A 15,485-nucleotide genomic window follows, 5' to 3' on the forward strand; every position below is an offset into this window, starting at 1 on the left:
GTGTACACGAGGGCCAAAATTACAAAATCACAACTGTTTCAAGCTCCAAATCGTCCTGCTGCAATTATCCTGTTGCAGACCATACGTGTGTAGTGCAAGAAGGCCCTTGCACATCAAAATGTAAGATGGGAGTCACAGTTAATGCAAAGTGGTTCCTATGAGAGACTTCGATGCTGAACAAAATTGTGCAAACTGCGGAAGGTGCCATAGAAGATACTCAGAAAGCGTGTCTGGTCTCACAACGGTGCTACGGCGCTCTCTTTTAGATGACGATGATACTCATTGGAGTTTCAGATGTGCAGCTGCATTTTTTCGAACGTGCTCCACATAACAAGCATGACAAAGTCAGCACTGGATAGCAGGCCCCGTTCCTAAGCAGCTTTGCTCACGCTGCAGTTGTATTCAGCAAAAGCGTGTGAGTACTCGAGAAGGACATTCAGTTTGGCACAACCGCGCCTGCAAATAATCAGAACAAATGAAGGAAGAAACAAACAAACATAGAAGGGCTGTACTTCAAAAAGAGGTAAATCTTGTGTCTCAAGGAGGTGTTACCACTTTTAAGTAACTTAATTGATTAAGCTTACATCACTACCTCATTAACTGTCCTAACGAGCGTGTTCTAATTGCGTAAAGCAATTAAATCACGCTCACAACGTATTTGGGCTGCTTCGGTGTGTCCATATTTGCGAGGCAAAGCACCGCAGTCGTTCACTAAAAGACACTTTCTGCGGCGGTGCTTGATATAAATCATACGAAACCGATACACGGCTAAAACAACGGCTGTGATTCTACAGAACGATCTCTTTCTGCCATATGCGAGTATATCCTTTCCCGGACCGTTCTTTATGGAACAATTTTTGTCCAGAACGCAGCACGGGATATTACATACATGGTGGTTGTTAATCTCACATCGTTTCTTGTTGAAATATTGGCTGGGAAACGTACTGTAGTACAATCCCCGGCGCTGCATTGCTGTGACGGTCTAGTTTCGGAATGCAAAACATAACGTAATTAAGAATCGAACGGCAGGACACCTGTGAAACACTGTAAGGATACATCAGTATACTGGCACCTTCAAAAATTGTGTGATGACAAGCAACGATCAACGCCTGCAGCGCTATAAATACTCACAATCTCCGTTGCCTCCCATTGTTTTCTATGGGCGCACACTGCGCTTTAGGGCCTCCCAACATGGCGGCCCGAATGCACGCCTCTCCCCCGCGAGCCCCTCTCCCATGCGCCATCCAGCCTTTATACATAGAGATCAGTGATCATAACCGCCATGCGCGTGGGCTTGTAGTACGCAATACAAATGAAATAGTATCACTTCTAACCGACAGGTGTTAAACTAAGTCTAAAATGAAACACTAGTTGTAATTAAACTTTTCAACATTAATTCAGTCGAGTCGTCTACGGAATGCAATGTGGATTGATACATGTGCACTACATTCATGTGCAGACGCTCGAGTATACGTATGAGCAATACCGTTTATTCTAGGGATGGCAGCGGTGAATTGTGTTGTTTCAAAATTTTTGCAGGCGCAGCTAACGTTGGTTCTCGAAACCAGACCATTGATATTGTCACAGTGGCTTCCTCCAAGTTCATACACATCAAAAAGAAATTCACATGTGGCCTGCAGGAGCAGCGCAACGGCGTTTCGGAGGTCACCTCCCATCAACTCCGTACACTTACGCAGAAGTGTACAAGACATAAAGAACAACGTCTTTGCGCTGTCGTTGAGTAAACTCTACTCTACAGAAGTCCCCAGTCAGGGCCCTCAACTCATGGACTTCCCTGCTGTCACATGGCCCAGTTTAGTCCTCTCTATCAAAAACTGGATCCAAGCCACATTCATCATAAAGCCATACTTGGACTCCAGCTTCAATCAGCTTGAGTTTCTACATGGAGCGAAGCAGGTTAATTAACTCGTTCAACGCAGTTTAGAAACGGAAAATGAGAAACTGAAGTTTCCTTCATACTTTAGGCAGTAGCAGTCGTTTCAGATGTCCTCAGCAGCGGCGATTTGAAGTCTCTGACAGGTCTTGTCACAAACGATGTACGTATAACACAAATGTTAATGCTATGCGCAGCACACAGACATTGTTTAACTCAGTGAAACATGCTGTACACAACAGGCACTCCCAGAGATTCAGAGAAACCTCAGCCTACTGAATGTCAGGCAAAGGCAAAATCTGGTTGTGAGAATAGCCGACATCTACTTTTGCTTCTTGTATCAGATTGGAATCATCATGGATGACAGTAAGTGCACATTTTATGTATGAATGGAAACACTCATACTTTCAGTTGAAACAAGTCTTTACACTTGGTCTGAGCTGTTTGAGCAAATTTCGAGCCTATTGAGAATTTTCTAGAGCTCAGATGGCTGCTTAAAACTGCGTGTTTTATGCAATAACATCTAAGACATTAGTTTCCAGAGCATTTGAACGAGACCACCTCAGCGCTATATTGCAGTTCCTAATTTTTTCAGACAGCCAAAGAAGGTACGTTGAAGCAACAGTTGTCTACCACTACATCCCAGGGCTGGCAGAGGCACGTGCAAAGGAGAAGCCTATAGCAGACAGCATGTCTGAGGTCAAAGACCTTGTGTACGTTGCAAACTATAGGTGAGATCACTGTACTTTCTTCTAGGTGTACAGTAACGATATACCAAGACTTCCCACAGGTTCATCCGAGAATACACCAAAGGCGTTCAAAGTGACTGGACGATCAACAGACTGAATCATTTCAAGCTACATCAAGAATGACAAAGCACAGATAGGATGTACAAAAACTGCCAAAGTAGAAAATACTGCCTCTTACAGAAGTTACAAGGAAGGACGTTACGACCGCATGAACTGACATTTTATTTTGGGGTTAATAAAGGCATCGAAGGTGTAGTTGAAGTATGCTACAGGGGCGGTCGGCTCGGAGGGTCATAAGTAGCGTCTGTCGTTTCCGAGGTCAATGTGTGTTAAAAGTTTTGGGTTGTAAAAATAGGTGCTATTCTTGACCTTGTAATATGGGGCAAACTTGGGTGCTTATGAATCCTGGAGTTACAAGGTTCATTGCATTAGACCACATCCTACGTAGGGAAAAATGTACGCTGTATTACTGATTCAGTTGTACTTCTGGAGATATTGCTGAGTACACTGTTTTCCTATGGTACACTGGGGTCATAAAGCTTGAAGGATTCGGAAAGATCAGGAGAAGAATCAATTAGGAATGTAGGGCATTGGGTGTGATCATGGTCTACGTAGGAAATTCGAGCCTTTGCCATAGACTATCAGGAATTGTGATTCTAAGGAACTTCTCGAAACTTGTTTGTTCTTACAGGTTATGGTAACTGTAAAATTTTATATGTAGAATAAATAACGTTAGATGCCCAGAAATGAAGCTATTTAGTCAATTAGCATGATGGTCTCAAAAAAGATATCTAGATTCATTCGCTTAGACGAAAAAAAAAAAAAAAATCACAACTAAGGTACAGTGAAAGTGTCCTCCATGATCTTTTCTCATTTTTGGCTGTGGCAGATTGTGCAACAAACAATGTGCACTCTTGTGCAAGTTTGATAATTGTGGCTGACTTCTAGTGTGAAAAACGATTTTTCATCTACACACCCTCTAGAAACAACTCCTTGATCAATATGTTCAAACCACTAAAAGGTTTTAGTCAACTCGTCTATGCCACTCGGTGATGCATACCTAGTGTTTCACAAAAAAATCGTACAGCTGAGTACTTCAGAAACTGTTGTCGCTATTGGCTGTGTACTAGTCCGGCTCACACATGTGAACCAGGCGGATGAACATTGGATCGACAGCTGAGTGAAAGACCACATTGCTATGTTGCTCCACGCAAGAAATATGTAAACCGAAAACAACTACTGAAAGTGTCGACACTGTCCTGGAATGTTTTTTTGCTGAAGGTTCCCATTTGTGAGGCAGAGGTTCCAAGTAAGAGAGACCAAAATAAAGTTGAAAAGAAAGGATTTCTTTTTAATTAAGGAGCATATGCAAATGAGCCGCTCACGTCTCAGTTCACGGACGATGCCTCGGGGATGTTTACTGAAAAGAAAGTTATTCGGCAGCATCAGCTGTTGCTAAATTATTCCGCTGAGGGATTTTCGTGGACGCCCGTTAGAGTATGCCACCAGTAGCGCCTTGCCATGTCTGTAGCACACAAACTTTCAGTGGGATGTGATACCTTATGGCTACTCGCTACGCTTATGCTACCTGGTAGTGATCCGATTACATGGATTACACCAGGAGATCGGGTCAGGCCTCCAAAGTCACGCTGCCCTGCTCATGGCCGGCTTTGGAGGGTGCTTTTCTAAATTAAATTGCACAGTGACGAGACATTGTTCGGCAACAATACTTTGTACGGTAGCCCCCAATATGCTGCTCGATAAATGAAGCAGGGCTTGTGAGCAAGGCTAAGCGTCATTTCAGTGCCCCTTTAATAATGGAGTCGAAGTTCGATGACTACTATAATGCTGCATTATATTTCAAAAACATAATATTTCTGCAGAGTAACTTCATACTGGAGGAGAGAACTGGCACGCAGTGTTACAGACACATTATACGTAAAACATGACAAAACAAGCTCTCTTTCAGTGACTAGACCACAGCAATGTTCAGACTGAGCTACGCAAAGAAAAATAAAAAATAAAAACTTTACTTATTATCCTTTACAAAATAGCTTCTTGCATTCATCCTAAAAAAAGAAAAGTTGAATTATGTGGAGCTTTAGGGTTCTTTTTCAATTCTCCACAGTGTGAGGAAGGGATACTAAGAGCAAAAATAAATTCTCTCTCTCACTATAATTCAAAATTCAACAAACAGCAAGTATGTTGTAGCTCGTTCTGACACAATGCCTAATAAGATTTCAGCAGTGATGTCAAACCTCATCATAAAAGCATCTCCTTATGGGACCCCCCCCCCAACAGAGAATTTACGTTGGAATAGGTGTATTGCTGCACTGTGCCAGAAACTTCTCATTATGTATGGAGCACAAAAATAACGAGGAATCACAAATTTTTGGCTCCTACTGCCGGATCCATCGTAAATAATAACTACACTGCAGGTAGGATATACGTTTCCCTGCGATTTATGTCTTATAATGAGGTTTGACTACATTATATTACAACACCGCACAGCCACCTTTAAGAGGACCATTCATGTAAATAAACTCAGGAAAAGAAATTAAAATGTGATTTCACGTACTTCTAAAGGCATCCAAGACAGTGTACGTGTTAATATTAACATCTCTGTTCAATCCTGCATAAAATGCAGCTAAAAAAACGCAGTACCGGCTGCTCAAAGAAAGACACATCAAATGTGAAACAAACAAAAAAGCAACAAAAAAAAACTACTCTGCTAGGCACTACAACGGACTCGATCAAATACTCAATGGCACAGCGGTATAACAGATCTCCATAAAACATCTTGTCAGCTGAGTTTGCACTGCAATAAATGGAATCATATTCAGCACATATAAGGCTGCTTTGTGGAACAGCTACAAAATGAAATACCACATTTAAATGCTGAGTTAACATAGACTGGCAACTAGGGAAGATGGCTAGATTACATATCATCCATCGACTATCTGGCTATCTTATGCTGGTCTACCATAAGAAAAAAACAGGCACAATCAAGATCAGCTGCTACAGAAGCAATATAGGTAACAATCAACTGAGTGGCCCATGAGGAATGCCTAATAATACTAAGAATACTGACAGCAGTGCTCAGGAATCATTGATTGTTTTACGAGATGCACCAAACGTTGCCAGACTGGATGTACCCAGACAGAGTTCCACATTTATTAACCGTCGTACAGGTCAGATTTCGCATTTGCTGATTACGTAGCTCTCGATTCTGTTTGTCCCGCAGGAAAGAAGAAGCATCGAGTACATAATCGAGTTTTGATACCCCTTACATTCTATTTTTTTTCTGCTGCAGATTTTCCAAAAATGTGATTTGTCTATGTACACTACGTACATATCACACGCCCACCCTAAGCACAAGCCTTGGGGTAGCCCACTATATCTTTCGACCGCACACATACACGCTCAAATATATTTAATCTAGTGACACTATGTGTTACACAAACCTCGTCACAGATGACCAAAAAGCTAGTCAGAAACGTTTCACCACACAGGCAACACCACCAGCGAGTCTTCTGCGGTTCCACTACACTGTCCGAAATCACCCTTACTAACACAATTCCTATGGCTGTAGGCAGGTAGTCTTAACTGAAAGGTCTTACACATGACAGCTAAGAAGACTGATATCCTGACCTATTTTCTTGAAAAACGTGTATAAAAAATATGTAAATTTATCCTCAAAGTTCATGGATGGGACCTTGATCACATGGAAGCATGTGGAGGAGAAATATAAATGAAAATCGGTATGTACAATGGATAGGAAAAACAAAGTCTTTAAACTGCAGCAAAAGTAAAGCCATTTAAGAATTGGAATGTCGCAACAGCATGAGGAAAGAATAAAGATAAAATGCGCAATATTTTCGGAAGAAATATCCCGTCCACCCACTTTTGTTTGCTACTTAAAAGTAACTGGGTGTGAGTGACAGCCAAGCGTAAGACGTTCCAGCTAAGTTATGTTGTGACTGTACAACTTGCCTAGAGAATGCCAACTGTACATATGTATACATGTATGTATAAACAGACCAACATGTCCCACTGTGGGCTCAACCTAATACTCAATAGTATTAAAGGAAGGACGGTCTGTACAAGGTGACAACAGAAGAATTAATTTCCTAGGTTCCTCTAGACGGGAGAAGCTTTCTCTGTCCGCCAGCTATTCTCCTCCTGTATTCGTTCGAAGCAGTCAAACAAGAAGACGTACTGAAAGACAGAAAAAAAAGCCACGCTCAAGGTCATTGGTGTACACTCCAGGGGGAACAGATTGCTGTAACTGCTTTGATACATGAGAAAGAGAATGGAAAAGACAAAAAGCAAGGACAGGAAAAGTCCAGCACTGCAACAGTTTAATGCAATTTGGGCCAACGAGTTACTCATACAATGTTAGAGGGAGGGAGAGAGCGCTTCTCATTCGAGTGCATGCACTTATCGTGCCTGTTCCAAGAACTGTACTTTCGTCCTTGTGAGGGTTATCAAAGGTTCGCGCACAAAATCAGAATCTTTGAGCTGCATCGCCTCGATTGCCATAATTACGCGCATAATTTGCGCACTTTTTCGCCCGAAAAAAAAAAAGTCTGAAATATTGGGGGTGCACAAACTGCTCGGGTACGTTTGTAACGATATTCAAGCAACACAAGATTCCAAAATTTTAGTATGCCAGTTATACAGGCTCCCGGTAGTGTCGGTACCGACGTTATCACCGCATTGCACAAGCGCGGAAGTAGTGCTCACCTACCGCGCAACCAGCGGATGGTCGGGAGGCAAAATGCCGGGCCCTCTACCGCTCATCCTACCAGTGAAGTACGGCAAGACGCAGCGTTGCAGCGCAATGACAACCAAAAGCGCGCTATGTTCGCCAACTTTGTGATGTTGTGCTGTAAGTTCATAGCATGTTTGTCCGTCATTTCTTTCGGCGTTTGTTTTGTAATTCGAGTGAGAGTCCATTGCGTCCGTGGACCTTCATCCGAAAGTGGGAGCAAATTAAACGAAAGCACCGCAGTAAGTTCGGTAGCAACGACGGCGTTGCGAAAACTGCATAGTGTTCGCGGGGCACGGAAGTTGAACAGCTACAGATTAACCGACAGGTACGGGAAAAACGACTGCGGACATAAAATACGTCAGGCTTAATGGCAACCCGCTCCAGGACTTGGCTCAACTACTGTTAAACCGGAACTACGGCTTTTAAGCGGGTTCGTTTTAACGAGGTTTTACCAGTGATGGCCACTAACTACTCCTACAGTAGTTTAACTATAACTACTAACTACTTTATGATTGAGTAGTTTAACTAGTAGTTCAACTACTTTTCAGGGGAGTAGTTAAAACTACTTTTTTAACTACTGAAATGTAGTTTAACTACATCTATAACTACTTAACGTTGTGCACCAACACCAATCCCATGTAGTGTTCTTGGACACCTAAATATGAATCACAAGCAATAATAAACTTTGGCTAAAGCCATTGCTACGGTCGTCAAATGCAGAGCTTGCAGCGGGATTCTTTCTGTGCCTACGCGATAAACTAAGTTGCAGAATTATTTCGCAGCAAACGAGGCTTCACTACACAAGCATTAAAAGTGAAGATTTAGTACACATGCACGACACAATTGCTCTGCACCTCCGTTCTCATCAAACAAGTAGCTCAAGGTAAAGGTCGGAAGCACAATCGTGCCGTAAAGCTTGCGGAAAAATCGGAAGTAGTTGGCGCCTTCAGTAACCTAACTACTTAAAATAGTAGTTTAACTAGTAGTTGCCACTACATTTCTGCAAGTAGTTGATAACTACTTTTAAACTACAATCAGGTAGTTTAACTAGTAGTTTAACTACATGTGGTTAACTACTGGCCATCACTGGGTTTTACTGCATATTACCTGCACTGAGCAACGAGTATTAAGAAAGAGTAACACTCACATAAGGTGTAAAGACCTTCACCCATCGAGGCTTCCTCGGTGGCTTGACGTAACAGAACGCAAAGGCCATTCCTTCCTCATCGATTTCCCACTCGGATAACGACTTCCAGGGGAAGTCGATGGCTTGGGCCTCAGGTGCTCCATCTTCTCTACACGCTTGAAGCCGTAGACCAGAGAGACCCACTGTGGGGATGACATGCCCTTCTTTCCTAGCGTCACACGAACAGTGGGGAAGTGACAGTTCCCCGTAACCTTCTAGTGTCCTTGCCAGCGCTAGATACTGTGTTGGAACGGGCCAAAGAAACGTATCACTGGTACTGAAGTCTCCTTTGCGGTACTATAAACGATGACAACCGCTTCTATTCTCACCTCCATTTTTCTTGAGCAGTCCTGTAGTGCCTTTAGTTCATACAGCTTGTTACCTGGTTTGATCTGGCCTTTGTTCACGTCATCCACGGCCTAAGAAATCATGTAAGAACGTCATTCATGGACGCTGGTCTGCGTGATGACCTCCGTGCTTGCCGTATTTATAGAGCCTGAAGTTTTAGGGTTTTACCCGATTCTTCCCCGAATTTGCACCCCGAATTGAAGGTTGCCTCTTTAGGGTGAAACCCGATTTTTACCCGGCAAATTGCCCTCACTGGGATGTCTGTAGGAATGCACTAACTTACTTGTTTGGCAGAAAAATGCAGTTACATCACCGTTTGTACCAAACCGCTACAGTTAGTTTGAGTAACTGAGCCTGATTCCTTCCCCAAATTTAGCGTACTGGAAGTTTTTTCACCCGAATTCGCATGAATTTAGTGCACATGTTCATTTACCCGATTTTTACCCCCCGAATTTAGAAAAAAATATTTCCCGAAAAAACTTCAGGCTCTAACAATGAGGCAGCATGGCAACGGGCACTTTACCTGCCAGAAAAAGAAGGTGGCAGCCATGGGATGTAAATTGGCCAGACGCACTTCTGTGTCCTTAGAGAACAACCACTTGCGCACTAGAAGACAGGTTGCAGTTGCAGTCGAGTAGTTCTGGATGTACAGGTGGTGGGGAAACTCGTTGGGAGATAGACGCCGTTCGAAGCCATACTCGACGATCTCAAAGAGGGCGAAGTAGCGAGATACCTCCTGGTGAAGCCCAATCTTCTCCACAACTGCCTGGTACACCTGTAGCACAAGTCACTTCAGCTGTTCTACTTCAATATGCAGATCCATAAAGAGCTACAGAAATGACTTCTGTAGTGTGCATTGGAAACAAACCAAACACAACGTGTACTATAATTAGGGAGTGACTTTTTCGGGTTAAACCCGATTCCGCCCGGTTATTCCCCCCCGAACTGACCTCCGACCAATTCGGATTAAACCCGATTTCTCCCCGAATTCCACTCACTATGAAATCCTCAAGTGACGTTTCCACTGAAGACGAACAAAGGTCACCACGTGTAACCCATGTAAGAATGGGTCACTTACATTCCCAGCAATACACCCATGTGTGTTAACACTGTCTATATCTTCGGGGATTACCGCTGCAAGGTCAGGATCCCGCAAAAACAACAACAAAAAAACAAAAAAAGAGAGATCAGGAAATGACCTAATAGACAAGAGGAGAAACAAAAACACCCGATAACACCCTAATGCACAATTATCGCCCGATTTCTCCCCGAATTACAGATTTAAAAAATAGTGCCCGATTTTTACCCCCCGAATCCGAGAAAGGCATTTAACCCGAAAAAGTCACTCCCTAGCTATAATGTGTCCCGCATGAATTGTGCAGTAATAGGTGACGCCGAAAAGTCCCAATAGGTGGTGCAGAGCACTGTGGAGGCTTTCGAGTACTTTTGCAATCATTTTTTGCACAATTTTTACGCAAATATGCGGGGACGTAGCAATTATTTTAACAGAGAGCACAATGAAAGAAAATACAGTTTTACTTCATTAAAAATTAAGATACAGTGCTATCCCGTCAATTCGGGATTTCTTAATTGGAGCTGGCGCTCGGATCCTGCTAAAGTCGAGTACATTTCAATGGGGGGAAAACGCCCAGAAATTAGAACACATGAACATGCACAACGGTTTAATCGAACGTGATTATCATCAGTCACCTGGTGCAGGAGCTCTTTGCATCACAATGACAGATCCCTTTCTATACTAGGCGATGCACGATATCATACCACATGCAGAAAAAATAAATAAATAAAAAATTGTGTGCTCGCAGAGGGCTCATCTTGTTTTTGGTGTCATTGTTGTGCTGAGCAGTTCCCTTTTGCTCAAACTTCGCTTTATTCGAACAAATCTTCAGTCCCTTAAACTTCTAATTAACGGGACTACACTGTATTACAGGTTTGAGTAGGAACCGATGAGCAGCTGGAACTGGAAGCTTCCACGTTTGCAATGTGCATAAAAACAATCACTAGTGGATCGCAAACCTGTACTGTGTAAAGAACAAGCTAGCATTTACACTTCCCAATTTTGACGTAGTGTAAGCCATGTTTTACATTAAAAATGTGCTCTATGTTCCCGCAAGCAATACCGTACATATATCTTACCTCTTCAGTATTGCTATTTTTTCTGACGTTTACGACAACAGTTGTCCGGTCCGGAAGTAAGACCTTCAGGTCCACCAGGGCAGCACTTCCACCCTGGCAACAGAACAGTGTCTCGATATGTAATGCAATCATTATGTGAGAGAGAGAGAGGTTACATTGTTCTCTAACAGGAAAGCAAAAAAAATAAAAAATAAATGAAGGGATGGGAGAGTATCACTCACATGTTCATCATCCATATCAGTCAGGAAGTCCTGCATGGTGTCGCTCTCAGCAATCACCCTAACCGCGCAAACTGCAAAAACAATACGACAGATGAAAAAATGGCTAGGAAGCAAGCGAGCTGGTGAAGATGATGCATGATTAGAGCCTGAAGTTTTAGGGTTTTACCCGATTCTTCCCCGAAATAGCACCCCGAATTGAAGGTTCACCCTTTAGGGTGAAACCCGATTTTTACCCGGCAAATTCCCCTCACTGGGATGTCTGTCGGAATGCATTAACTTGCTTTTTTGGCAGCAAATGCAGTTACATCACCGTTTGTACCAAACCACTACAATTAGTTTAAGTAACTGAGCCTGATTTATCCCCGAATTTAGCATACGGGGAGTTTTTCACCCGAATTCGCACGAATTTAGTGCACACGTTTATTTACCCGATTTTTACCCACCGAATTTAGAAAAAAAATATTTCCCGAAAACTTCAGGCTCTATGCATGATGTAAAACCCGTGCTTCATGTTTGTGTCTGTCCCTTCGTGTTCCCTAGTCTCAGGGGTTTTACATCATGCAACATGACGTTATTTCTCCCTCAGAGCTTTGAAAAATTGCAAATGAATTGAAAGTCAGTTATGTAAAAATGTGCACTAAAGTAACTTTAAATTTATGTGTATAAACGTCACGTACTCGTGGACAAGCTCTTCCACAGCTGCTCCTATGTAATTACAGCTGATTAGTGGCAGTCCACACAGTTTCAGAAGCTCTGAACTAGGTGTCAAATTAACCCAGCCGTGCCCCATGGGTAGTATTCACCTGACATTTTGCAAGTATTTTGCAGGAGAAAATTGGAACACGCTTCCACCAAAAGTCCAGAAGGCTTCAAGTTTTTTTTATCTTTGAAAGTGTGCTCTGAGGTATGTTATGTGTTGCCTGAATCATTTGGGAATTTATAGCCAACAGTGTGTTCATTTGCAAATCTGTACTTTTTTGTAACAGTCTGTATCAAATCTACACGGTATATTTTTATTTTTTATTTGGCCCAATTTTTTAATAAAAATGCTGTGAGAGCAGTGCTGATGCATCTCGGCAAGGTTTTTTGCATAGCAAAATTTGACAATTTCTATCTCAAGGTACGTTCCCTTCTCAGGGTGTTTGATAAGGACGATAGAATTGAATAAGGACCGGCTCCAATTCTGCCATCTTGCATTTCCCAGAAAACACCTAATCAATAGGTTAATTAACGAATTTTAGCTAATTAGTCATCCAGCAGTTGCATGCACTGTCCTACAAGCTGTCCGCCTGGTCGCACAGCCTGCCTGCCAAGACGGTATCAGCACTGTTTTCACAGCTTTTTTTATTAAAAAATCTGCGTCGAATTATGCCCTGTATATAGTAAAACCTCGATATAATGAAATGCTTTACAACAAAGTTTGCGGTGCAGTGGAATAATTTGTATTGCTCGTTGCAATTGGCTGCCATATTTCATCAGGCTCGATACAACGAACAACGAAACGTACAAGAAGAGAAATCGTGTACCCCGTGTGTTTCATTATATTATAGCATTATCCATGCTGTCTGTTGTTTATGTTTTGTATCCCTTGTTACAGTGTTGGTTTTTCCGTGTCTATATAATTATCCACTCTTACCTGTATCCCAAGTGGAATTCGTAGTATATTGAAATAAAAATAAATAAATTAATTAAGGTTCGACTGTATCAGTTTACAAAAGTGTGTAGCGTGTTTCGAAAAGTTTGCAACACAGACATGCCTAGCAGTCCCATTTAATAAAAAAAAAAAAAGAAAGACAACCGAGACCACCTTTTTCGAGATACTGCTCCAGACCCCTCCTCCTGGAGTCCAGCTGCTGATCCGACAGGGAGAAGGGCCACTTTCCAGGAAGCTTGGGAAATCCGAAATCCGGAAATTCCTTTTTGAGCCCCACATGAAGATTGGAGAACTCGCGGTAGCGCCTCGAACAGAGGTGGCGCCCCGCCATGTAGATGTTGTACACCTGCGCGTTTCACGGACAGACGTGTAAGAAAAGGCAGAAGGAGGTCCGTATCTTTTTTTTTTTTTTCAGACACAGCAAAACTCACCACAAAGCGGTCACCAGCCCTTTCCAGATAGTTGTAATCTGGAATAGATATGGGCAGCGACCTCTTCTCGCTGTAATCTATGTACGATATTCCTGAAGAGTCGTCGCTGGGTTCCAGTCGCTCAGCTTCCTGAGGCAAAAAAAAAAAAATCACAGATATTAGCACTCGTGCAGGTTCTTTTCCTTTCAAACGTTATGACAACACGGAACGTTCACAGGTCTACACAACGCAGATGTCATTTTAATTATCGCTGCTACAGAATCACGTCAAGGATAGGTAGCATATGAAGTAACTTTTTTGCTTGTTTCAAATACAGGAAGGAAGGAGTAATTACTTGAGCAGTAACTGAGATCACAGTGAGTGTGAGCTTGTCTCCTCCAGATTTGATCAGGTCGACAACTTGTTTGTGGGTGGCGCCTTCCACATTGACCCCATTCCTATTTCAGTGGAAAGAGGGAATGTGTCACTCAAACAGATAGACTCCTTTATTGACAACACATGAAATTTCCCTTTAAAACACAGGCACACATTATTAATATTTACTCGAATAATCTGTATATTTCTTTTAGCTACATCTCTGTTGTGTTTCGTCAAAGGGATCCCATAAATCTCACAGTGCTAATCCCTAATAGCACATCAAACCTCTTGCTACAGTAATTTTGAAGCTGCCTTATGTATACAGACATAGTTTCCTGTTGCTTACTCATGCTATGTGATAACTTTAGCCCCACCCAAGTCCACCCTCAGCCAACCCGGAACATGTCTCCAGCAGATTTCCTTGTCTTATGTGCTGTTGCTATCATTTTCAAGATACCAACAGCATGCTCTTTCCATTTACAAGTCTTTCGTGGTGGTCAATAAGCAACGGTGCTTACAACATAATTCATGCTTCTGATACCATTTTCTTGCAATGAATGCATTCAGCCACAATCACTGCAGATCCTCGTAATCCTTTGGCAGCTAACGGAGCAAATGAATTTTTCCCCCCAGATACGTCTACGTCTGCTTTCGACACACACTTGGCGTGCCGTCCGGAAATTGAACTAAGGGGAGAGAGCTGAGCTACGATTCCAATCTCGAGAGGCCGCGATCAGCTGATGAGAGAACTTCTTGCCTCCGCTTAATCCGAAATGATTAAAGCACGGAGGAGGTCGTCTCATCGATTCAGCCCACACTGGTATCTTTCCCACGTTTTAATAGGGCAAGGTTGAGGAAGTCGGTTCACTGTTGCGGCTGCTTTCGTCATTGGCGCTCAATTATTGCCATGACGTAGTGAACCCATACGCGCTGAACCAGCTGAACGAGCAAATGAACTGTGTATACATTTGATTGACAGCGGAAACGTCAGCGCCTTCTCTGTGGCCAATACGCGGAGCAGACGATAACGGGACGCTCGAATGGCACAACTTCGACACCTTGACCGGTGCCTGACGGAAAAGTGCAAGCTTGTACGAATAAAAACACAGATCCAACATCGCAAAAAAGCGATCGTCTAGGCCTAAAACGAGCCACAGGACGTAAACAGGGAACAACAAAACCATGTAGCGTAATGATTACGCGAGATACGGGCTCCGCGAAAGTTCCTTCTTGAAGAACGCGGAAAACTCACACTTCGAGGATCCGGTCTCCGCGTCGAATTCCAGCCTCCTCGGCTGAGCCACCCTCCAGTACAGCGCTAACATGCTGCAGTGGAGCATATAGTTCTCCGTTGATGCTCTTGAGTGGACCACCCTCGCTGACTTGACCCCGAACATTGAATCCGAACCCAGTTTCTGTCTTACAAATAGTGACAACTCGAGGACCGATTGGAACGTCCGTTTTTTCGCAGTTTCCGGCACTTTTCTCAGAGTCGCTGTCTGCCATCTTGGGGCGGTGAAGGACCCAAACTGTTTTCTTTCGGTTTTCATGTTGTTCTAATCACGTGACTGGCCTGACTGCGCTAAGAGCGGCCAAGGGTGAGCAAGGCCTGGCAACGCTGTGCGTGCACAATGTGGCTAGAAGCACTAGAAGATGTCAAAAAGTACTAAAAAAAAACTAGTCTAAACAATTATTCCGTATTATATGATCTAAATAA

General features: G+C 42.9%; 2 protein-coding genes across 2 annotated transcripts; one reads left to right on the forward strand and one right to left on the reverse strand.

Annotated features, from left to right (window-relative positions):
- Positions 1–1,321: 1,321 nt before the first annotated feature.
- On the forward strand, positions 1,322–2,898 carry LOC135389082 (m-AAA protease-interacting protein 1, mitochondrial-like). The gene is made up of 5 exons (XM_064619047.1): positions 1,322–1,917; positions 1,986–2,057; positions 2,137–2,260; positions 2,490–2,625; positions 2,685–2,898. The coding sequence occupies exons 1-5, from the start codon at positions 1,501–1,503 to the stop codon at positions 2,764–2,766; spliced, it is 831 nt and encodes a 276-aa protein (XP_064475117.1). The 5' UTR covers positions 1,322–1,500; the 3' UTR covers positions 2,767–2,898.
- A 1,581-nt stretch (positions 2,899–4,479) lies between these two features.
- LOC135389079 (sorting nexin-27-like) lies at positions 4,480–15,314 on the reverse strand. The gene is made up of 10 exons (XM_064619045.1): positions 15,021–15,314; positions 13,746–13,848; positions 13,412–13,540; positions 13,134–13,326; positions 11,327–11,397; positions 11,106–11,198; positions 9,475–9,726; positions 8,933–9,022; positions 8,565–8,843; positions 4,480–6,861 (listed from the first exon to the last, which is right to left on the reverse strand). The coding sequence occupies exons 1-10, from the start codon at positions 15,272–15,274 to the stop codon at positions 6,784–6,786; spliced, it is 1,542 nt and encodes a 513-aa protein (XP_064475115.1). The 5' UTR covers positions 15,275–15,314; the 3' UTR covers positions 4,480–6,783.
- Positions 15,315–15,485: the final 171 nt, after the last annotated feature.

This window comes from Ornithodoros turicata, chromosome 3 (genome assembly GCF_037126465.1).
Source record: "Ornithodoros turicata isolate Travis chromosome 3, ASM3712646v1, whole genome shotgun sequence".
NCBI lineage: Eukaryota > Metazoa > Arthropoda > Arachnida > Ixodida > Argasidae > Ornithodoros > Ornithodoros turicata.